The sequence below is a fragment of the Podarcis filfolensis genome (genome assembly GCF_964270895.1).
Source record: "Podarcis filfolensis genome assembly, chromosome: 13".
Classification (NCBI taxonomy): domain Eukaryota; kingdom Metazoa; phylum Chordata; class Lepidosauria; order Squamata; family Lacertidae; genus Podarcis; species Podarcis filfolensis.
This window is the reverse complement of record NC_139615.1, coordinates 36,236,700-36,259,272: the sequence shown is the minus strand read 5'-3', so window position 1 is coordinate 36,259,272 and position 22,573 is coordinate 36,236,700. Positions and strand designations below refer to the sequence as shown.

The following is a 22,573-nucleotide window of genomic DNA, read 5'->3' as shown; positions in this document are numbered from 1 at the left end:
CTCCGAAAAAGGAGAGCAAGTTGCCCCAGTTATCCCTCCAGATGGCTCAAGCAAGTAAGCAGTGGGAAAAACCAAGGGAATCCTCAAGAGTTCTCTAAGCCGAGCAATCTAAGCCGAGGAAGAAATCAAGACAGGAGCGAGGCAACAGTAAACCGCACTGAGCAAGTTGGAGTTAACTCTTCATTAGCAAAAACAGGAGTATCAGGCCTAATGAGCGCAGCAGCTCTTCTTTGATATGTCTTGCCCCCATGAAGTAGTTGCAGAGATGGAAGCCTTCCCACAGCTGCCCAAGTCCCTTTCTCTTCAGCGTTTCCCCCATGCAATCTGAGATACTGCCCATGTGAAGCTAACTCCTCCGCCCTTTTCATGCCTCTACTGGTTCTGGGAGACCGATGGGGAGGGAAGCTGGTTGCAGCAGGAGGGGGAAGACACCTGGAACTCTTCACCAGCCAGATTCTTCTCCTGCTTCAGCTTTGTCTTTTGATTCTGAACTTCTCTCTGCCACTTCCATGGCTGCCTAAGTCCCCTCCTCTCTAGGGTTTCTCCCTAAGCATTCTGAGACTGCGTCTGTGTGCCTGGCCTTTGCTACTCCCACTTCATGCCTCTCCTGGTCCTGGGAGACCAAGGGGAAGGGGAGCTAGTTGCAGGAGGAGAAGGAGATACCCATGACTCTTCACCAGCCTGACTCATCTCTGCCCCTTGGCCTCCCTCATCCCACTCTCCGTCTGCTTCTGGCTTCTCTCTGCCACAGACTCTCCCTTCTCACTAAGCCCTGTCACCCCTTCAGCTTCTGACTCCTCCTCCTCCCAATCTGCTCCCTCTTCTCCCTCTGACCACTCATTGCTGTCCCACTACCACTTCCCAGACTCTGAGCCTTCTTCCCTTGGTGGTTCCCTAGCTGGTTCCTCGCACCATTGCTCTGCAGCCAACCAGTCCGTGACAAAATATTCCCTGAGCCAGTGCCTCCCTGCAGACGATACAAGCGGCTTGTAAGAATCTCACTGCCTACCAAGCCCTGCCTGCTGACCATCCACTGAGGCACCCTAACACCCCAGCGTGGTTTGGGTGCTGGCAGCCACTTACCGTCTCCTTGCTGGAGAATTTGCACGACACGTGGAAGTTTATGAGATCTTCGCCCACAATGACGTACGACACACCATAACCATCGTCATCGACCTGACGGGTGGAGAGAAAGGGAAAAAACAGCCTGAAAAAGAAACTCAGATCCCAGACCTCTGTCCTCTCCCACATCCGACAGAGCAGTGTTCCTAGAGGATGCTAGAGAGTGCTGGCTCTCAGACCGCCAGCTCTATGTCACTCGGCCACCAATTTCCACCATCACCCCACCCCCCGAGAATCCTGGAGGCCTGAGCTTAATTAATAATTATTATTATTATTATTATTATTTATTATTTATACCCCACCCATCTGGCTGGGTTTCCCCAGCCACTCTGGGCGGATCCCAACATAATATTAAAAACATGATAAAACATCAAACATTAAAAACGTCCCTAAACAGGACTGCCTTCAGATGTCTTCTAAAAGTCAGACAGTTCTTTGTTTCCTTGACATCTGATAGGAGGGCGTTCCACAGGGCAGGTGCCACTACCAAGAAGGCCCTCTGCCTGGTTCCCTGTAACCTCACTCCTCACAGGGAGGGAACCGCCAGAAGGCCCTCAGTGCTAGATCTCAGTGTCCGGGCTGAACGATGGGGGTGGAGACGCTCCTTCAGGTATACTGGGCAGAGGCCATTTAGGGCTTTAAAGGTCAGCACCAACACTTTGAATTGTGCCCAGAAATGTACTGGGAGCCAATGTAGGTCTTTCAGGATGGGTGTTATGTGGTATCGGGGGCCCCTCCCAGTCACCAGTCTAGCTGCTGCATTCTGGATTAATTGTAGTTTCTGGGTCACCTTCAAAGGTAGCCCCACGTAGAGCACATTGCAGTAGTCCAAGCGGGAGATAACTAGAGTATGCACCACTCTGGCAAGACAGTCTACTCACCGGTCCAAATCCACCCCCAAAAGAAACATAGTCTGGGTGGTTCTGGAGGTCAAAGAGCTCCATCTGCTGAATGGGAGTCTGGCTGGTGGAGAGTCGCCACGGCTCAGACAGCACCTGGCAGAGGGGAGAAAGGGGCCGAGGATCAAACGGGTGAGGGGCTCTGCCACAATGGGTACCCTCCCCCCTTGCTGCTCCCCACAGAACCTCTCCCCTCAAAACAGTATCTTTCAGGAGGGCCTGTGACTCCTCAGCCCAAACTGGTCCTCTTATGCATTGCTAGGATCAGCAACGCTATTTATTTTTATTTATCAAGACCCTGCCTATACAGTGGACGCTCAGGTTGTGAACATGATCCATGCAGGATGCACGTTCGCAACCCACAGCAGCACGTCTGCACATGCGCGGGTTGTGATTTGGCGCTTCTGCGCATGCGCGACCACCTAAACCTGGAAGTAACCCGTTCCGGTACTTCCGGGTTTCGGCGGGTCCGTAACCCGAAAAAAGGCAACCTGAAGCGTGTGTGACCCAAGGTATGACTGTACTGCTTAAAGTTATCTCCAAGCTAACTCTAACAGCAGCAGTAAAGGTGCACAATTAAAGCGTCAATGCAAATGACTGATAAATAGATATGTATATAAAGTTCCTTCCTCAGATACATGTCCCCACTTAGCACTTTTCAGGCTCCTGGCTCTCACCCAGGAGCCCCTCCCCCACTGGTGCTCACTCAGGACCCAACAAACTCACTGATCACCCCCCAAAAAGAGGGTTCCTGGAACTTACTGGCCATCACCCAGCTTCCTCACCCTAGGCTTGCTTTTTACACCATTCACCCTGTGAGCTGTAGCATCGGGATGTCAGCACACCCAGGTGCCTGCGACCACCAGCTTTCCAGATTTTGTTTTCGATAAGCAAGGTTCTAGCCCTCAACGTTTCAGGGGAAGAAGACCCTAGCAGCAACCAATGGTGAGGATCTCTCCTATTCCCTTCACTGGGGCAACAGGCTCCTGCTGCCACCTATGTGAGGGAAGGCTGCACCTCTCTGAGACATGTGTGCACATTGCTCAGAAACAGTCCCAGTTCTGCACACACAGCAAGCCCGACCTGACATGCACCATTAGCGGCGACTCTTGCACAGAAGCTGCTGACATGGGGAAACTGGTGAGACGAGTGTTGGATTAAATCTTCTCCTGCTTCCAGTGCATCCCAGTAAATATGACTCCCGTAGATCCTTCTTTTTTAAAAAATTTGGTAAACTTCTGAAACATGCCTGGCCAGGGTGTAGGGTGGAACTGACTTATGGTGAGGAGGATTTCTAGGGGAGAATCCGTGGATGAGGACCGGTTCACTAAACAGTCCTCCCTATCACAAGCCCTACCGCTGCATTTTCTTCCGTCTCAGCTGATGGGTTGGACTACACCGTCGCCCATATAACATCTGGTTTCGCCTAGCTGCTGCCTCAACAAATAAGTTACGCCTTCAGGGTGAAGATTTGAGTTTCCAACCCTTTCTGCACCTGCCTATCCTTCACCTGAGGGACGCGGGTGGCGCTGTGGGTTAAACCGCAGAGCCTAGTACGTGCTGTTCAGAAGGTTGGTGGTTTGAGTCCCCACGATGGGGTGAGCTCCCGTTGCTCGGTCCCTGCTCCTGCCAACCTAGCAGTTCGAAAGCACCTCAAAGTGCAAGTAGATAAATAGGTACCGCTCCGGTGGGAAGGTAAACAGCGTTTCCGTGCGCTGCTCTGGTTTGCCAGAAGTGGCTTAGTCATGCTGGCCACATCACCCGGAAGCTGTACGCCGGCTCCCTCGGCCGCAACCCCATAGTCGACCACGACTGAACCTAATGGTCAGGGGTCCCTCTACCTTTACCTGTCCTTCACCTGACTCTAGATCTGGGGTTGTCAAACCTTTTTCTGCCCGCAGGCACATTTGCAAAGTGTAGAAGCTGCCATGGGTCTCCACCACCACTGCAACCTGCTCTATTGACTACAACAAAAGGCTTCTTTCAAGCCTAAATCCAACAGGGAAATGCAACCCTGCAGGCACCAGAAAAAGGCATCTGTGAACAGCTGTGTGTGCCAGCAGGCACCACACTGGCAAATCTCTGCTTCAGATTCTTTGTGGTTCTTCACATCCCAGCAAGGGGTTCCCAAACTCTCCGGCAGACTGAAATTTGAACCAGTCAGCTGTATGAGTCAACATGTCCCCAAATTGCTGGGTGCCCCATGGAAAGTGGAAAAATAAGCAGACTCGCTAGCGTTCCAAGTATGCCATGACCCACCCAGACAACAAATTTGAGCATGCACGATTCGCAGCTCGTGTTGGCAGTGAAATTCAACACCGGTTGAAGACCAAAACGCAAAATATCAATGTGGATGACTAACAAAAAATGACCAAGGCAGATATGTGTCTGGTTAACACCTCTGGATAGCGCAGCCATGGCATGTTTTAAAACTCCTGGGAAAAGGAACCAGAGCAAGCAAAAAAAACCTCAGTAAAAGGCAGAATTTTTTGTTAAAAACAAACAAGGTACCGTATTTTTTGCTTTATAAGACTCACTTTTTCCCTCGTAAAAAGTAAGGGGAAATGTGTGTGCGTCTTATGGAGCGAATGCAGGCTGCGCAGCTATCCCAGAAGCCAGAACAGCAAGAGGGATTGCTGCCTTCACTGCGCAGTGATCCCTCTTGCTGTTCTGGCTTCTGAGATTCAGAATATTTTTTTTCTTGTTTTCCTCCTCCAAAAATTAGGTGCGTCTTGTGGTCTGGTGCGTCTTATAAAGCGAAAAATACGCTAATTCCAATCAACAGTACAGTGAAGCCAATTTCTTGCTTTTCTTCGATTGGGCAAGAACATGTTAGGTGGGGACTTCCACACTCCTGATTGGTTCAAAATATACCCTGGGAATATATGCGTCGCTGACTATGCCCACATTCCCTAGCCTTACGTTTACATACACGTACCCTAGCACCACACACACACACACCCCTGACTCGACAACACTTACCTCGTGCAGAAAGGGGGAGTCTAGGCCGAGATATTTGGAGACGACATACAGACAGAAGAGATGCCTATCAATGCCAGCACCTGTCATGGCGTGCCGGTAAAGGTTCTGGTGCTTCTCAGCTGCCACACGCAACAGACGTAACCTTGTGCCATCCTGGATATGAACAGCAGGTGAAGATGCTGAAAAAAGCTGATGCTGTACCTTTCACATTTTCTAGTCTCTGCTGATTCCTCCTTTCCTATTGACCTGAAGGATCACCTCTCCCCGTGTGGCCAACTTACAAGAGGTTCTCCTCCGCTGACCGCTCCCCCCCAGGCGAGGGGGAAATGGGTGGCTACTGGGGACAGGGCCTTGTCCGTGGTGGCACCCCAATTGTGAAATGCCTTCCCCAGAGGGGCTCAGCAGGTGTCTATGGTATAAGCACACACTGCTCTTTCCTCCCTATCAGGGTCCCATGCATCTATTTGGTAGTAAGGACACTGGGAATCTGGATGGCGGAAGTCACAACATCCAGCAGAGCATCTAATCTGGTGGTATTGGCCTAACTCCCAAGAACACCTAGTCCTCGTTGAACGAGAATTGGCACTTAGAAGATAGACAGCATCTGAAGTGGCACTGTATGTATGGGAGAGCAGCTCCTAATCTTCATGCTATGGTCTCCTATGTCAATCCCTGATCCCAAACTTTAAAATGTAAAATCGAAAATTTTGCAATAAAAAAAAAGAGGTAAGGAGGAGAAACTGAATACTGAAAACATTAAAGCGCAGCTCATTTATGCAAGTCTGACCATTTTGATTACTTCATTCCAGAAGGCAGGATTATTCTTAATGTACACGACATTTTAGATCTGATTCCTCTGGCAAAGGCTGCATTTCAAGACTTACGTTCTGGGTAGGATCCATCATGGCCTTGACAAAGTTGCATGACTCAATGGTGCAGGAACGGACTGTTTCTGTGCGGCCCTCCCGGAAGAGACGGGTCATGGATGCCTCGTAGGTGAGGCAGAACTTTTGCTTGTCCTAAAAAAAGGGAGAGAGGAATGCTTGGCTGAGTATAGGGGACAGGCTTGCCTCTGGATCTGTGGGTGAAGTGCGATGGGAAAAGATTTAATCTATAGCTGAGCTATAATGCAAGGGACGTGGGTAGCGCTGTGGGTTAAACCACAGAACCTAGGACTTGCCGATCAGAAGGTCGGTGGTTCAAATCCCCACGATGGGGTGAGCTCCCATTGCTCGGTCCCTGCTCCTGCCCACGTACCAGTTCGAAAGCACGTCAAAGTGCAAGTAGATAAATAGGTACCACTCTGGCAGGAAGGTAAACGGCATTTCCGTGCTCTGGTTTGCCAGAAGCGGCTTAGTCATGCTGGCCACATGACCCGGAAGCTGTACACCGGCTCCCTCGGCCAATAAAGCGAGATGAGCGCTGCAACCCCAGAGTCGTCCACGACTGGACCTAATGGTCAGGGGTACGTTTACCTTTACCTTAAGCTATAATGCAGCTGCCACAAATTGTGAGCACAGAACAACAGCCCTGCTAGGCCAGGGGAAGCTGAGTTGCCATCATAAAATCAAAGAACTCAAATTATCCCATCCATACAATCACAACCAAGAGAGGTGGTGTACTCTATTGCAGATATTAATACTGTACAGCTTGAAGCAAATGGATGCATAAAAAGATTCCTCCTGGAATAAAAATTGTCCAGGCACATAAATATGATTCTGAAGCTTTACAGAATCTTCTTCAAAATAGGTACAGAAACAGATAATGATACATCCAAATAGTTAAATAAGACACATGCTTGTCAAACTATAGGTTCACCTTAATGATAATAGATTACTCCAAACAGACCTAAAATCTCTATAGCCTTCATTAGCCTGGAGCTGTTTCTCTCTCCTGGAGAGACTCCTTTGAACAGCTTTGTCCCACTGTGGTTGGGAACAAAAGGCCCTTCAAAATGGTGATTTGCAACTAAATACCTTACTCATGTGATCTAAAGTCAAACACCACGTGAAAGAGCAGAGAGCATCAACAGTTAATTGTCAATCCATCTAGGAGCTTAGAGAGCTCTTCCTAACTTTAGTATACCTCAACGAAATTTTCCAGTGTTAAACCCTTAGCAATACACATACAAGCATTTTCCATTTTGGTGTGCAATTAAACATTAATTATACTGAGTGCCACACCCCATAGTCGCCTTTGACTGGACTTAAACCATCCAGGGGTCCTTTTTTATACTTAACATACTCTCCTTCCTTGGAGGTTTTTAAGCAGAGGTTTGATGTCATATATGATCTAGTGGAGATCCCTGCATTGCAGAGGGCTGGGCTAGATGACCTTGGGTGTCCCTTCCAACTCTACAATTCTATGATTCTATGAAAGCTTTTAAAAGTACCGTATTTTTCACGCTATAGGACGCACCTGACCATAGGACGCACCTTGTTTTAGAGGGGGAGAACAAGAAAAAAAATTCTCCCCCTCTCTGCTCAGCGCCCCTTCAGTGAAGCAGCAGGAGAAACGGAGCCCCTTCCATTTCCCCTCCCGCTTGGCTGAAGGGGCGCTGCGCAGCTCTCCCTCTCTGCTGAAGCCAGGAGTCTTGCTCTCCCGGCTTCAGTGAAAGCAACGTGAAGCCTCCGGAATGCGGAGGGAGTGCTCCCTCTGCGCTTCGGAGGCTTCGCGTTGCTATCGCTGAAGCCAAGGAGCCTGCATTCGCTCCATAGGACGCACACACTTTTCCTCTTAATTTTTGGAGGGGGAAAAGTGCATCCTATAGAGCGAAAAATACGGTAATAAACAGCTCCAGCTGGTTCCCACTGATGGGGGAAAAAATCTCACCAGAGCTACCAACCAGTCTGGCCTGGGGAGAAGAGGCTTTGGCTCCCATGCATTTGGCTGGTGGTTGTGACACTTTGGGGGCCAGCCAAGCCTAGGGACTCTGCCTCTTGCTTGCCTGCCTCCCTGCCTGCCAGTACCTTCATCTCGCCAAGCGACATACCCGAAAATGTGCGAGCTGAAGGCAGAGCTGGATGAAGCTGTCTGGGCTGGTGCGGCATTTCTTGATGAGGCCTTTTCCAAATTCCTTGAAGGGGAAGGCGTTGAAGTCTATGTCATTAGCCAGGGCCAAGGCCACGGACAAGGACTGCAGGATTACCTGTTGGCACTGTGGACAAAAGGGGAGCAACAGGAGGCAATGAGGACACAGAGCAGACAGTAGGGGAAGCAGTAACCAATGGCCAGGGCTCACCTGCCAGGTGAGATGGTGCTCAACACAATTCCAGATGGAGTTGCTCTCTTTGCAGCATTTTTTACCTTTGACGCTTGAGATGTGCATTTTCAGCACGTACCTCATATATTTTTTGTGATTTTGGTTGGCTACTCTCAGTTTTTGAAACAGTTTTAATGCATTTTGAAACTGTTTTATTGTACAGTGGTACCTCGAAGCGGGTGGCACTGTGGGTTAAACCACAGAGCCTAGGACTTGCCAATCAGAAGGTCGGCGGTTCGAATCCCCGCGATGGTGTGAGCTCCCGTTGCTCGGCCCCTGCTCCTGCCAACCTAGCAGTTCGAAAGCACATCAAAGTGCAAGTAGATAAATAGGTACCGCTCCGGCGGGAAGGTAAACGGCATTTCTGTGCTCTGCTCTGGTTCGCCTGAAGCGGCTTAGTCATGCTGGCCACATGACCCGGAAGCTGTACGCAAGCTCCCTCGGCCAGTAAAGCAAGATGAGCGCCGCAACCCCAGAGTCGTTCACGACTGGACCTAATGGTCAGGGGTCCCTTTACCTTTACCTTGGAAGCAGAAGTCTGTTCGACTTCCAAAACGTTTGGAAATCAAGGCGCGGCCTCCGATTGGCTACAGGAAGCTCCTGCAGCCAATCGGAAGCCTCATTGGACATTCGTGTTCCAAAGAATGTTCGCAAACACTCACTTCCGGGTTTGCGGGGTTCGGGATCCAAGGTACGACTGCATTATAAATCATTGTAACCCACCCTGGGACCTTAGTTTGAAGGGCGAGTAAATAGTAATACTTGTTGCCATTTTTTCCCTTTTGTATAGTAAGCCAGTTTCTACACAACTCACACTCTATTCCCCACCCAAGAATGATGCACTGTTAAGAGTTTAAGGACACCTTCTAGCCTGGCAAAAAAGGAAGGGGTGAGGAAGGGCCTGTAGGAAGTGTGACCTGGGAAGGCTCCTCTGCCCACCATGTTTTTTGATGCAACTCTGTCACGAGGCCCAGGTGACATCTTTGGCATTGGACCCTTAGCTGCAGCCCTCCAGGACAGAAACAGCCTGCCCATAGGTACCTTCCTGGTACCCATTCATTACTTTTCTTGCACTGCGCAACCCCCTTTTTATTATAAAAATAGTGAATAGCACGGGGATAAAGATAGAACCATGTGGCACGCCACTTAAGCTCTTCCTCCAGGCTGACAAAGAGTCAATAATTAGTATCCATTCATTGGCTGTGGTTGATCAGCCAGATGTGGATCCACCCAATCTAACTCAGCCCACGTTACCACCTTGTAGCAACCTTATCATGGGAGACCTTGTGAAATGTCTTCCTAGAATCAAGATATACTGTGTCCCCAGCATTCCCACGATCTACCGAATTAGCAAGTATCAAAAAAAGGAGGTAAGATTAATTTTGAATGATTTGTTATCCGTAAACTAAAGCAGCCTCCTAATAATCGATGCGTTCTTTTCTAAACGCTCGCAAACTGACTGCTTAATCATCTCCTCTAGATGTTTGCCCAGTTTCAACATCAAGGATGACGGCTGCTGATTTTCCAGGACCTGCTTCCCCCCATCTTTTTGAAGAGAAGGACAAGCTTTGTCCATCACCAGTCTTCCAGTGAATGGATAAATGCATGATTGTTACAGTGACACTTTTTCATTTTAAAAGCATGATGAAACGCTGAAAAATGCTCTGGGTGGAGGGGAGGAGGGAATACAGATGTCATCAGCCAGTTCACATTGTACAAAACTGGCCACCAGCCAGGGACTACTCTCTGCAGCCAGTCCTGCAGCAAAAACCTCAGAAACAGTAAAGATGGGTGAAAGCCATGCTCACCTCGACAGAAAAGATGGAGATGGCTGCCGTGTCTGTATGTACCCTTAGCATACCGCAACAGTAACAGAAGGAAGAAACCTCCATCTCTCTCGGGCATCTCCAAGCTCCCACACTGCTCATAACCACATCTGTGTCCTCTGGCACTTCCTCAGCTGAGCTTAGGCTACTCAACGCGGGTGGTGCTGTGGACTAAACCACTGAGCCTCTTGGGCTTGCCGATCAGAAGGGTGGCGGTTTGAATCCCTGCAACGGGGTGAGCTCCCGTTGCTCTGTCCCAGCTCCTGCCAACCTAGCAGTTCGAGTGCACACCAGTGCAAGTAGATAAATAGGTACCACTGCGGCGGGAAGGTAAATGGCGTTTCCGTGTGCTCTGGCTTCCATCACCGTTGCACCAGAAACGGTTTAGTCATGCTGGCCACAGGACCCGGAAAGCTGTCCATGGACAAACGCCGGCTCCCTCGGCCTGAAAGCGAGATGAGCGCCGCAACCCCATAGTCGCCTTTGACTGGACGTACCATCCAGAGGTCCTTTGGCTTTACCTTTACTCACATGGATCCATGCTGTCCTTCCTCAGCCAAGCTCACCTGCCTCAGTTTTTCTTGTCCCAATACCTCTCTGCACTCACCTCTGGTGGGATATCCCATTGTAATTTCTGGGGCGGGGGGATGCTGGAATCCATGTCCCCTTTGCAGTTCCCGTTAGCATCGTACCCCAGCGTAAATGCATCTGTGGCAATGGTGTACTGTGGGGTGGGGGGAAAAGAGCGTCCGGGTGAGAACTATTTTGCTTTTCATCCCTGCACCTCTTGCCCCAAGCCCCCCACCCCTTAGAGCTCACCTTCAGAGAATCCAGGAGTCCTGGCTCTCAGTCCTTCACACCCCCCCACCCCTCCCATCCCAAAGTTGGGCTTTTACCTCCCAGAGATGTGCCACAATGGGGGCGTCAGCCCACGAATGCTCTGCATTGATGCCGGACTTCCCATTGCGGTAAACAATCAGCGTGAAGGATTTGTCAAACCACCTGTGGGGAAAACGGGCTTTGAGTGAAAGGATGGACGCCATCCTGCAAGCCTTACTCTTCGTCCCATGATGCCATTGCCACCTAAATATGCCTGTGAGGTCTCCCGGGAAAAGGGAACCAAGAGAGGCTCAGCATGAGTCAAGAACACCCAGCCTTACGGACCCCTGGCTGGTTCTCTCGAAGTGGGGGGACAGCACAGAAAGAACCACGTGAATGCTCTAGTCATCCCATGTAAAAGAAAGGAGGAGTAATCAAAAGAAACGGACTACAGAGTGAGAAAATGATGCTCCAATCAAAACAGAAAATTCGTTTGCTAGGTGAGAAAAGGGTTAGGACACATGGAGTTCCTTGTGCATTCCTAGAGAGGGCACTCTGTGAGGTCATATCCTCTGTTTGACCAGGCAGGACGGGTAACAATAGGAAGATAATTCTTACCACTTCCTCCCATCTGAGGAACAGTCTTTTTTTTGTCATGTAGCTGTAGCGATAGGATGCAGGGTCTGTGCCCTCTTGAAGAGAGGCACCATCTTTGACCCAAACCATGTATTTTGTAACATAGAAAGATATTTTGCCTGACTCGTTTCACTGCTATTTTCCGCTTGAATCAAGCCTGCAACTTTATGTAAGTAAACACTATTTTTACATTTTTACATTACAGACATCTGTCTTGTTATTTGGTTTAGTGGGGTAATCCAGTCTGCCAAAGGCATCCCGGATAATTATGGAAAGCTACATAGCTTTGTCGCAAGTTTCCTTGTTTTATGCTGCAAAGGATGGTATATATTTTTTAACTCTGCTAAACTAGACACTAAACTTACTCAAGTAAGAAGAAGGAGAATTCATAAATAATACACCCTACCCTACCTTCCAAATCCATCCCAACAAAAAGGAGAGCTAATCTGCCTTATAGCATTTACATCAGAACCCTCTCCAGTTCTGTTAACTCCAGGTGCCGGTGGAGAGATGGCGATTTGACCCAGTGGGCCAAAAACCTGTCAAAGAAAAAGTAAAGTTCTCTTGCATGAAGTGTGTGTGTGTGTGTGTTTTGTCAGGGACACTATGAAGCCCTATGAAGTGGGGTACAGTTTGTGGTAGTACTTGCAGGATGGAGACAAAAGAGCATGCGATGCAATCTTAGGCAGCCCAGGGAGCACCCACCTGTCGCAGCAGCGCCCGTGCAAAAGGGACTTTGAGTAGGCATCCAGTGCCTGACTTGGGTTGGGTCCCTGCAGCCCCTGCTCGCTGGTGTCCAGGGTGACGAAGAAGGCAGCTTTCTCCACTATGCTCAGCGATTGCTCATTCACCCCAGACCGGAAGTAGGTTTGGCGGGCCCGGGCCCAGGGGTCTCTGCAAAAAGTTAAGGGAACCATGACTTGGGGAGGTCTGCCTGTCACGGGACTGCCAGTTCGGCTGGATAACTGACTGGCTTGATGGCAGCAAGCGGAAAATAATTGCCCATCACCTGGAATCTAAAAACCACTCTATCTCCATCCTCTCTTTCCCCCTACCCAAAGTCTGCAGCATTTTGTTAAACTCATTGAATAAAGTAACAGTATTCCACCAGGAGATCTCAACGATCAAGCTGAATGTATGCAGGACCCAATATGTTACAGGATTTGTAAATTAATATAAAGGCCATACGTTTGGCTTGGAAACATATGGGCAGTTAAAAGTTTTTTCCTTATTCCTGATTGGACTCAAACATCTGGGCAACAGGTGGCCCATTCATCATCATCATCATCATTATTAACATTTGTTTATCGTCCTTCACTCAAAGGTTCCAAGGCAGTTCACAACAGAAAAATAGAAAACGAGACTACAAAATACACAATAAAACAAAAACAAACCAATAATCCCCTGCCACAAAAACACTTTAAAAGTCATAGAATGCTAATCAGCCAAACTCCTGGTTGAAGAGAAATGTTTTTGCCGGATGCCTAGGGGAGCCTCCCTGGTCAGATCATCCCACAAATGGAGCCGCCACAGAAAAGGCCCGTTCTTGTGTTGCCACACTCCACTTGTGGAGGAGGCACATGAAAAAGGGCCTCAGAAGATGATCTCAGGGTCCAGGTAGGTTCATATGGGGAGAGACGGTCCTTGAGGTATTGTGGTCCTGAGCTGTTAACGGCTTTATAGGTCAACAACACTTTTAACTGTAGACATTAACAGGGTAAAGGTAAAGTAAAGGGACCCCTGACCATTAGGTCCAGTCGTGGCCGACTCTGGGGTTGTGGCGCTCATCTCGCTTTATTGGCCGAGGGAGCCGGCGTACAGTTTCCGGGTCATGTGGCCAGCATGACTAAACCACTTCTGGTGAACCAGAGCAGCGCACGGAAACCCCGTTTACCTTCCCGCCAGAGTGGTACCTATTTATCTACTTGCAGTTTGACGTGTTTTCAATCGCAGGGATTCTAACCGCCTACCTTCTGATCAGCAAGTCCTAGGCTCTGTGGTTTAACCCACAGCGCCACCGTGTCCCTTATTAACAGGGTAGTGCAGAGGAATATCAGGGAAGGCTGAGTATGTCTCAAGTTCCCACCCGCCCCAAATCACTTGGGTTGACTAAAGTCTTGTGTGATCAGAGTCAAGTGAAGGGAGTTTAGGCTCACCTGTCAGCAGCAGTCAGGGCACCCAGTTTTTCCTCGCCAGGCAGAGGAGGCGTGGGGTCATCTAGGATCTGCTGAAACTGTGCCTGAAGTTCGCGTGGGCGCATCAGCCTCCCGTTGTGGTACAGCCAGACCCGGAAGAAGCGGCCAGCATGGTACACTGCAATGTGCTTGCTATCCCTCAGGTGCTGGATGGTGTCTATGGAGCGAGGAGCATCACATCAGGAGAGTTCTGCAGCCTCAAATCAGATTCCCAGAGGACCATCCACACCATACACTGAGGGAGACCCCTCCCAGCACCCTTAACCAGCCACAGTTCCCAGGATTCCTTGGGGGGGGGGAGCCATATTATTAAAGTAGTATAGGAGCACTCTAAGGTGAGGATGCGATGGTGTGGGGTGCCCCACACAATCAAGACAAGGCTGAAGCTAGTGCCTGGTTTCCTCTTTGCAAATCCTAGTTGCCCATTTGATTTAATGCCACAAATGAAGCCACCTGGGTGTCAAAAACACCTGTATCCAAAAAAATGGTTTGGAACCATCACAAATCGTACGTCCCCCTTCCCAAAGACTGTTCCCATTTGAGTTCCTGCAAAGCACCGCCTGGCCCCAAACCCTCCTTGTGTGTAAACTGCCTTCAAGTGGGTTGCCAATAATAATAGTAATAATAGTAATAATAATAGTAATAGTAATAATAATAATAATAATAATAATATTTTTAGGCACCAGGCGAAAATGTTCCTTTTCAACCAGGCCTTTGGCTGATTAATATTCTACAGCCCCTTTTAATGTGTCTGTGGGAAAAGAGGGGAGGGTTATTGTTTTGTTGTTTCGGTTTAATTATTTACTTGTGTTTGATCTTGTATTTTATTCTGAGATCTCTTGATGAAGGGCGGTATGTAAATTTAATAAATAAGTAAAATAACAACCGCAAATAAGGAGCCGATCTATCTGCTTGTCCCCCGTCCCAATGATGGGGGACAGTCAAAGCAATCACTGTGGGACGTAGGGGGCCGGTGTGCCAGTTTAGTGTACGAATATTACAGATTTTAAGGATGGGCACAGAGACCTTAGGCCTAGCCTCCAGCATTTGCTCTCAGAGGGTACAGGCGCTTTGGGAGGCACCAGCTACAGCCTTGTTTGCCGAGGGACATTAATAGCATAAGAAGAGCCCTGCAGGGTCAGGCCAACGGCCCATCGCTGGCCAGCCTTCTGCTCTCACCATGGCCGACCAGATGCCGAAGGGAAGCCCAGAAGAAGGCAGGCCCCAGTGCAACAGTGTTTTCCCCACTTGTAATTCCCAGTGGCTGGTATTCAGAGAGGCCTACTGCCTTAGGCAGCCGAGGGAGAACATAGCCTAATCTGGCTAATCTTCATTTTACTGTTTACGACATTAGAGAATCACCACCCTGGCACCCAATGTTGGCAGACTATCCCCAGGCCAGATTCTCCCACCTTCACCCTAAATTCCACTTGGTGATCTATTCTAATGCCACCTGCTTCAGTGCCACCCATTCTGACTCGGGTCTCCCATCTACCAACTCTGTCTTCTACAACTTTGCCTACACAAAAGTCCTGGGAGAGTTCTCCCCAACTTAGAACCATAGAATTGTAGAGTTGGAAGGGACCGCAAGGGTCATCTAGTCCAACCCCCTGCAATGCAGGAATCTTTTTGCCCAACGTGTGGCTCGAACCCGCAACCCTGAGATTAAGGGTCTCCTGCTCTACTGACAGAGCAACCTAACAGAGGTGGAACATTCTTGCCCTTTGAAATCACCTCTGCTGCTTGGTGGAAGGTGGGCAATGGAAGACATTGCCCTGCATCTGTTTTCCCATCCCCAGGATGCCCCTGCCGGGAGGTTAACTAAGTTCCCTTCTCCTTGTAAAAGGTAAGGTAAAGAACCCCTGGATGGTTACATCCAGTCAAAGGCGACTATGGGGCTGCAACACTCACCTCACTTTTCAGGCCGAGGGAGCCGGTGTCTGTCTACAGACAGCTTTCCAGCTCATGTGGCCAGCATGACTAAACTGCTTCTGGTGCAACAGAACACCGTGACGGAAGCCAGAGCGCACGGAAACGCCGTTTACCTTCCCACCACAGTGGTACCTATTTATTTACTTGTACATTGGCAGGAGCTGGGACCATAGCTGTCAACTTTTCCCTTTTCTTGCAAGGAATCCTATTCGGAATAAGGGAATTTCCCTTTAAAAAAGGGAAAAGTTGACAGCTATGGCTGGGACAGAGCAACGGGAGCTCACCCCGTCACGGGGATTCAAACTTCTGACCTTCTGTTCGGCAAGCCCGAGAGGCTCGGTGGTTTAGACCACAGCGCCACCCGCATCCCTTCTTGTAACAGTTAAGGTTACAGAGAGGGTTAAATAGGAATGGTGAGGGCTTCCCAGCACCACAGGTAACAATGAGTGTGGATACTTTGGGGTGATGATGTCAGGGAAGCAAGGGTTGCGAGAGCATCCTACCTCCCTCCATGCCTGGGACACGGGTTGTATTAAACATGCGTTCGTACTGAGCTGAGCACATGGGAAGGCCGCCTTGAATCATCAGCTGGAGAGGCATGGGAAGCGAAGAGAGAGAAAGAGAGAGAGATTGAAAAAGAGCAGCAGTCAAGGAGATGCACCAGCCAAATGACTTGGGGAAGAAAGAAAGAAAAATAAGGAGGGCAGCCATCAGCTTTGAGCAACACTGAAAGTCCTTCCGACATGGAACTGAACCGGGTAGGCAAAGCTCAGATTGCAAATTCCAGGGTCACATTCCTGATTTTGTAACCCACAGGCTATAGGCAAGACAGGGTGCAATAGACCCTTGCTGTAAGAAGGAGCGAGAGAAAGACTGTAGTGACCGCCAGACCAAAGAACTTCAAAATCCAGTAAGAAGTTCTGAAATCCCAGAAATACAAAGTGTTGGAAAAAGGTGTTAGGACCTGGGCTAGGTCAGAAAACCCACCAAGAGACACCATGAAGCAGACTCGCCCTGCAAAAGGCCCTACAGTGGGTGGTGGAGTGTTTCATAATACCCCCTGATTCACTTACCCTTCCCCACCCCAGGCAACCGGGTGGTATTGAAGAGACGTTCCCATTGGGCCGCACAGAGGGGGATGAAGGAATTTGGGGTGATGTTCTGTTTTCAGATGGGAGGCAAGCTCAGGTTTAGATGCAGGGGTTGGGGAACCAAACATGGAAGAGATCTGCGGTTATTTTTAAGACATTCAGTGAACCTAGCTTGGTTGGGGAACTTAACAAAAAATTAAAAATCCAGACGTAAATACATTTCTTAAAAGGAGAGCTGGAATTATAAAACATGTGGGAATTCCAGGCCAGATACTAAGAAAGAGGAAGCTACAAATGCACCCTTCACATGTGTGTAGCTTTGATTAGGAGGAGGAGTTTGGATTTGATATCCCGCTTTATCACTACCCAAAAGAGTCTCAAAGCGGCTAACGATCTCCTTTCCCTTCCTCCCCCACAACAAACACCCTGTGAGGTGAGTGGGGCAGAGAGACTTCAGAGAAGTGTGACTGGCCCAAGGTCACCCGGCAGCTGCATGTGGAGGAGCGGAGACCCGAACCTGGTTCCCCAGATTACGAGTCTACCGCTCTTAACAACTACACCACACTGGCTCTAGTAGCATGACTGGCAAGCAGACCATTGTACACAGCACCTAGGGCAAAGCTTGCTCTCTACCCAGGTGGGAAACCTCAGGCATAATACTGGCAGCTTTGGGTTCATGTATAAGCTGGTCACCTCCAGCCCTGCCCTCACCAAGTAGCCCCTCTGCCCTGTTTCTGTGCTGCCTGCTTCCAAAAGACCAAAGCAATCACAGTGGAGAAGAGGGCTGGGCTTAAGGGTCAACGCAAAACACTCACGGTGGAGGGAATCTGCTTCACTTGAAGTTTTGTTTTTACTTTTCGGCAGCTGTGGGAGCTCCATTTTGCACCAGAGCGCTGGAGGCAGTGGCGTAGCGTGGGTTGTCAGCACCCGGGGCAAGGCAAGTAATTTGCGCCCCCTAACCCGTGGATTTGCGCCCCCAACCCATGGATTTGCGCCCCCTAACCCATGGATTTGCCCTAACCCCAGATGTTGCGCCCGGTGCGGCCGGCCCCCCCTGCACCCCCCACGCTACGCCACTGGCTGGAGGGAGGGTGTTTTGTCCTCCCCCCGCTCCCCACCATGCTGCCAATCAAGATTAGACCTCAAAGTTGCTATTAGGCCTATGGTGAGGCAATGGTGTAGGACAGGCATAGACAAACTCAGCCCTCCAGATGTTTTGGGACTACAACTCCCATCATCCCTGACCACTGGTCCTGTTAACTAAGGGTGATGGGAGTTGCAGTCCCAAAACATCTGGAGGGCCGAGTTTGCCTATGCCTGGTGTAGGAATATGGATTCCTTTATCCCAGGGGCTGAATGTGGCCCTCTAGGACACACTATCTCGCTCTCTGAACTTTCCAGAGGCCACACTCCTTGCTGGCCCTGCTTCACCCCCCTGAGTGTTTTGACTTGGCTAGACCACATCCTTGAACTCTTAATGCCTTTTGCTTCTCCAGACGAAGGACAGAGAGTGCTGCGTGCAGAAACAAAGTCTAGTGCACAAAGGTAAAATTTGCATATGTTGTCCTGCCTACTTTTGCTTCTGGACCCGCCCACCTATCACATGCGGCCCTTGGGAGGCTGCTCAGAATGGCATAAGAGCCCTCAAGCTGGAAGGGTACCCCATACAGACTGTATGCCCAGTGCCTTTTGCAAGTCACTGTCTCTCAGCTCAGCTTCCTGAGCTCCTTGGAAAACGGGTGGGATGCAAGAATATTAAATAAAGAGCAACTCTACGGGCTGTTGCTATGCCACAGCCAGCAACGCTGGTGTTTGCTAGCCCAGTAGTCTTAGTCCATCTTACGAAGCCAACAAAACATTCTATATCTACACTTTGCCACACCCCAAGTTCTTGTCTTTGATCCTGCTTGCTCCTTCTGCAAGCTCAGCCACTCACAGCATTGGACCAGGAAGAGAAAACAAGGAGAAGGAGCTAATTGCATTCCATTGCAATGTAAGGTGCAATTTAATGCAGGGGAAGGGTGGTTTAACAAAGTGAAGTGCACTAGCAATAAAAGCACCCTTGTACCACTTTAATGGCCGCAGCTTCCCCCAGAACATCCTGGGAACTGTAGTTAGTTGAGGTTCTCCTAACCACTCTTAGCACCCTTTAAAAACTACAGTTCCCAGAATTCTTTGGAGGAGGCTACGACTGTTGCAGTGCTAGAAGAGTGCTTCAAAGGTCTGGGTGTAGTCTGGGTTTATACAGCTACACTAGCCAGCTAGGCATCTGCTATGCTTCTATCCTACACACACAAACACACCCCAACAAATTGACAGCAACCCAGTCGTCCTACTTCTCAACCTGACTTCCAGTTCCCCATTTAGGGAGAGGGAGTTCACACTACCTACTGGCTGTGCCCCTCCATCCCATCATATACTTTGATCTCACTTACCGGTTTGATCTCTTCCCGAGTGAGTTTCCGTCGGTACAGCAACATGGCGTAGACAAGATTCCCAGCACGAGCTGCCTGGATCGGAGTTGGGGTTACGTAAATGAAATCCTAAAAAAAATTTTAAAAAATGGTACGCAGAAAGTTAAAATTCACAGCATGTTATACGCTGAAAGAAAATTCTATGAAAATGATGTACCGTTGGTATTTAACTCCCAGTAAATTAGCAAAAATTTATAAAACGGGGTCAAATGTATGCTGGAAATGTAAAGAAAAAGAAGGCACCTTTTATCATATGAGGTGGAAACGTCAGGTAGTAAAATAATTTTGGGAAATGATATGTAATGAGTTGGGAGGTGGGAAATGTTTAAAGTAATCTTTTCTTTAAAACCCGAAGCCTTTCTTTTAGGAATTCTAGGTGCTGAAATCCCAATGGAGCAAAAAATTTTATTTACCGTATTTTTCCCTCTATAAGACGCACCAGACCATAAAATGCATCTAGTTTTGGGAGGAGGAAAACAAGAAAAAAAATATTCTGAATCCCAGAAGCCAGAACAGCAAGAGGGATTGCTGTGCAGCGAAAGCAGTGATCCCTCTTGCTGTTCTGGCTTCTGGGATAGCTGCGCAGCCTGCATTCACTCCATAAGACGCACACACATTTCCCCTTACTTTTTAGGAGGGAAAAAGTGAGTCTTATAGAGCAAAAAATATGGTATGTATGCGACCACGGCTGTGTGGATGTTATTGGCTCAGAGATGGAAATAAGTCCTGACCAGAGAAGAATGGCAGATCAAATTGACGGATTATGCCAGAATGGCTAAAATGACCAGAAGAATCAGAAATCAGGAAGACCAAAATTTTAATAATGAATGGGGGGAATTTGTAATTTATCTTAAAGACCATTGTAAACTGTTAAAATCGTTAGTAGGATTGGAATATCACTTGTGCAGTGGTACCTTTGGTTAAGAATTTAATTCGTTCCGGAGGTCCGTTCTTAACCTGAAACTGTTCTTAACCTGAGGTACCACTTTAGATAATGGGGCCTCCAGCTGCCACCACACCAATGCTGCGAGATTTCTATTCTCATCCTGAAGCAAAGTTCTTAACCCAAGGTACTATTTCTGGGTTGGCGGAGTCTGTAACCTGAAGCGTCTGTAACCCGAGGTACCACTGTAGTTTAATGGTGAATTTTGGAGACAATGGAGAGATAAAAGATTTGGATTATTATAAAAGATGCAGGAGGAAATGATTAACAATGGGGCCCACAAAGGGCAAGAGGGAAGCCCAAGAGATTCCTTGCAATCTTGTTTTTATGTTGCATGCTGGACTGTAAAATTTTAATCTGAAAAACCAAATAAATATTTTTATTTTAAAAAAATTGTACGCAGAAAGGGTGGGGGTGTCAGCAGAGACTAAAGAGAGGCACCCCTCCCCTCCCCACCCAAAAACATTCTTTTCCCAGTGTCTTGAAACTCACCATGCCGTAATAGTTGCTATTTACCATCAGGGGGCCTCGGCTACGGAGATAGACGTACTCTTCCCACCAGTCACTCACCTGGGCAAGGTATGAGGTTCGAAAAGGAGAATTAAAAAGACCCACACGTTCTCCATGCGCAGCACAACACAGCTGAAGGAGCTGCCCCCGCCCCGTCCCGCAATCCCATTTTAGGGACCACTCACATAGTTAGATGCCCACCAAGACTTAAGTCTCAGGTACCACTGCAAGCGCGGCCCCAGGGTCCGTTCAAAGTCACGGGCGAGACCTGCCATTCGCTGGAACTCGGTGTCTGTTTTCAGGGGTCGTACAGACTCGAGAAACTAGTGGGGCGAGAGAATTATGGGATTAGGAGGAGGCCATGTTCGGTATGGGTTCTGCAATTGCTCTTGCTCACAGCCTCACATTCTAGAGAGAACAACGGCTGTTGCGCATTGCTTTCTCTTGGGCAATCCTCTGCAAAGGCCCTTTCAACAGGAAAACCCCATAGAACTGAAAACCAAGGTCGCCGTGAATGTGTGGCCATTCGAAAGAAGATTGGAGGATAAAATTGATGGACTATGCAGAATTAGACAAACTAACAGGAAGATTTCGAAACCTGCGGGACCAGAGATTCACAGAAGATTGGTGTAAATTTACGGACTATTTGAAAAGTAATTGTGATGACCAGATTACATTTGTAGGTTTGCAAGAAGTTTTGTGAGGTGAATAATTTGAATTATTGCATAACTGGATAAAAAGGAAGATGTTAGTTAAGATAATTAAAGGCAATATGAATTTAAGAAATGCAGAAGAAATGATAAAAATGGGGGGTCATCAGAGGTGCTGATGGAAGTCCAAAAAGATTGTATAGGATGTGAAACTTTGTGGTATGTATGACAATTAATATGTTTTAAAATGAATAAAAATTATTTTAAAAGAAAAAAAAGAATGTGCGGCCATTCAGAGAGAGGGAAAAGGAATGCAGAGGCTTCATATCAGAAAGCACCCAAACCAGGCACCCGCAAACTCGGCCCTCCAGATGTTTTGGGACTACAATTCCCATCATCCCTGACCACTGGACCTGTTGGCTAGGGATGATGGGAGTTGTAGTCCCAAAACATCTGGAGGGCCGAGTTTGGGGGTGCCTGATCCAAACATTCAATCCTCCACTTTCAGCCTGATGTGCTAGGAAAGCAGAGGCAGATACTAATTTTTTTGCATCCTCGAATCACAGCAGGAAAGGGGAAACAAAACCAGACTCACCCTCTGCATGGTGTCCTTGAGGGCTGGAACAGGCAAGCGTGGCAGCGAGGCTTGGTAGCTGTATAGCATGGGTTTCCGCCCAGCAAAGATTTTCACCAAAGCCTGTGATGGGGGGGGGGGAGAGAAAGAATGCACTTTATACTACTGTGTTACGGATTTGTGAGTGTCCTTGAGTTTCCTTGGGGAAATTGGGTGAGATTAAAAAAAGGAAAAAGGGGGAAAATGTGGAGCCACAAAGTCTGAAAGAGGATTCTTTGATCACTCAGGTGAACATAATTAGAATTCTCCCTACTATCAGGACCTAAATGCACTCAGCGGAGAATGCTTAGAATCCTCCTTTTTTTTCCTTCCCAAAAGAACTTTATTGAAACTCAGAGCAAATGAACCAAGTCTGCATTTTGAAGAACGTGTTTGGTCCTTTAATGGTGAAGCGTGGCTTGTGTTGACGACAGAGGGAACTTGATTTTGGAATCATGGCAGAGGGAACTTGATTTTGGCAGAGGGAACTTGATTTGGGAATCATGGAACTGCTTGACAGCTGGTCTGCTGCACTTGCTAGCAGCGATCTCTTCAACCTTCATGATCTGAACTGAGTGAGCACAAGCTCTGTGACGGGCTCCCATATCGCGATAGCACT

At 48.5% G+C, this 22,573-nt stretch overlaps 1 protein-coding gene across 10 annotated transcripts in view; it reads right to left on the bottom strand.

The window, feature by feature from the left end:
• Nucleotides 1–22,573, bottom strand: part of CPT1C (carnitine palmitoyltransferase 1C) — a 69,971-nt gene that overhangs the window by 13,448 nt on the left and 33,950 nt on the right. For 5 of the 10 annotated variants that reach the window (XM_083582794.1, XM_083582796.1, XM_083582791.1 and 2 more), the window contains 14 exons: nucleotides 21,937–22,038; nucleotides 20,877–21,014; nucleotides 20,674–20,751; nucleotides 19,200–19,307; nucleotides 16,747–16,834; nucleotides 13,703–13,898; nucleotides 12,252–12,440; nucleotides 10,988–11,093; nucleotides 10,699–10,815; nucleotides 7,996–8,160; nucleotides 5,888–6,022; nucleotides 5,004–5,156; nucleotides 2,004–2,117; nucleotides 1,084–1,176 (listed from right to left, as the gene is read on the bottom strand). In XM_083582794.1, coding sequence (XP_083438920.1) covers nucleotides 1,084–1,176; nucleotides 2,004–2,117; nucleotides 5,004–5,156; nucleotides 5,888–6,022; nucleotides 7,996–8,160; nucleotides 10,699–10,815; nucleotides 10,988–11,093; nucleotides 12,252–12,440; nucleotides 13,703–13,898; nucleotides 16,747–16,834; nucleotides 19,200–19,307; nucleotides 20,674–20,751; nucleotides 20,877–21,014; nucleotides 21,937–22,038 — 1,782 coding nt within the window. Of the gene's footprint in view, nucleotides 1–1,083; nucleotides 1,177–2,003; nucleotides 2,118–3,833; nucleotides 3,869–4,953; nucleotides 5,157–5,887; nucleotides 6,023–7,995; nucleotides 8,161–10,698; nucleotides 10,816–10,987; nucleotides 11,094–12,251; nucleotides 12,441–13,702; nucleotides 13,899–16,176; nucleotides 16,262–16,746; nucleotides 16,835–19,199; nucleotides 19,308–20,673; nucleotides 20,752–20,876; nucleotides 21,015–21,936; nucleotides 22,039–22,573 lie in introns of those variants that run through there. The other 5 variants (XM_083582797.1, XM_083582798.1, XM_083582792.1 and 2 more) reach the window with 4 other exon arrangements.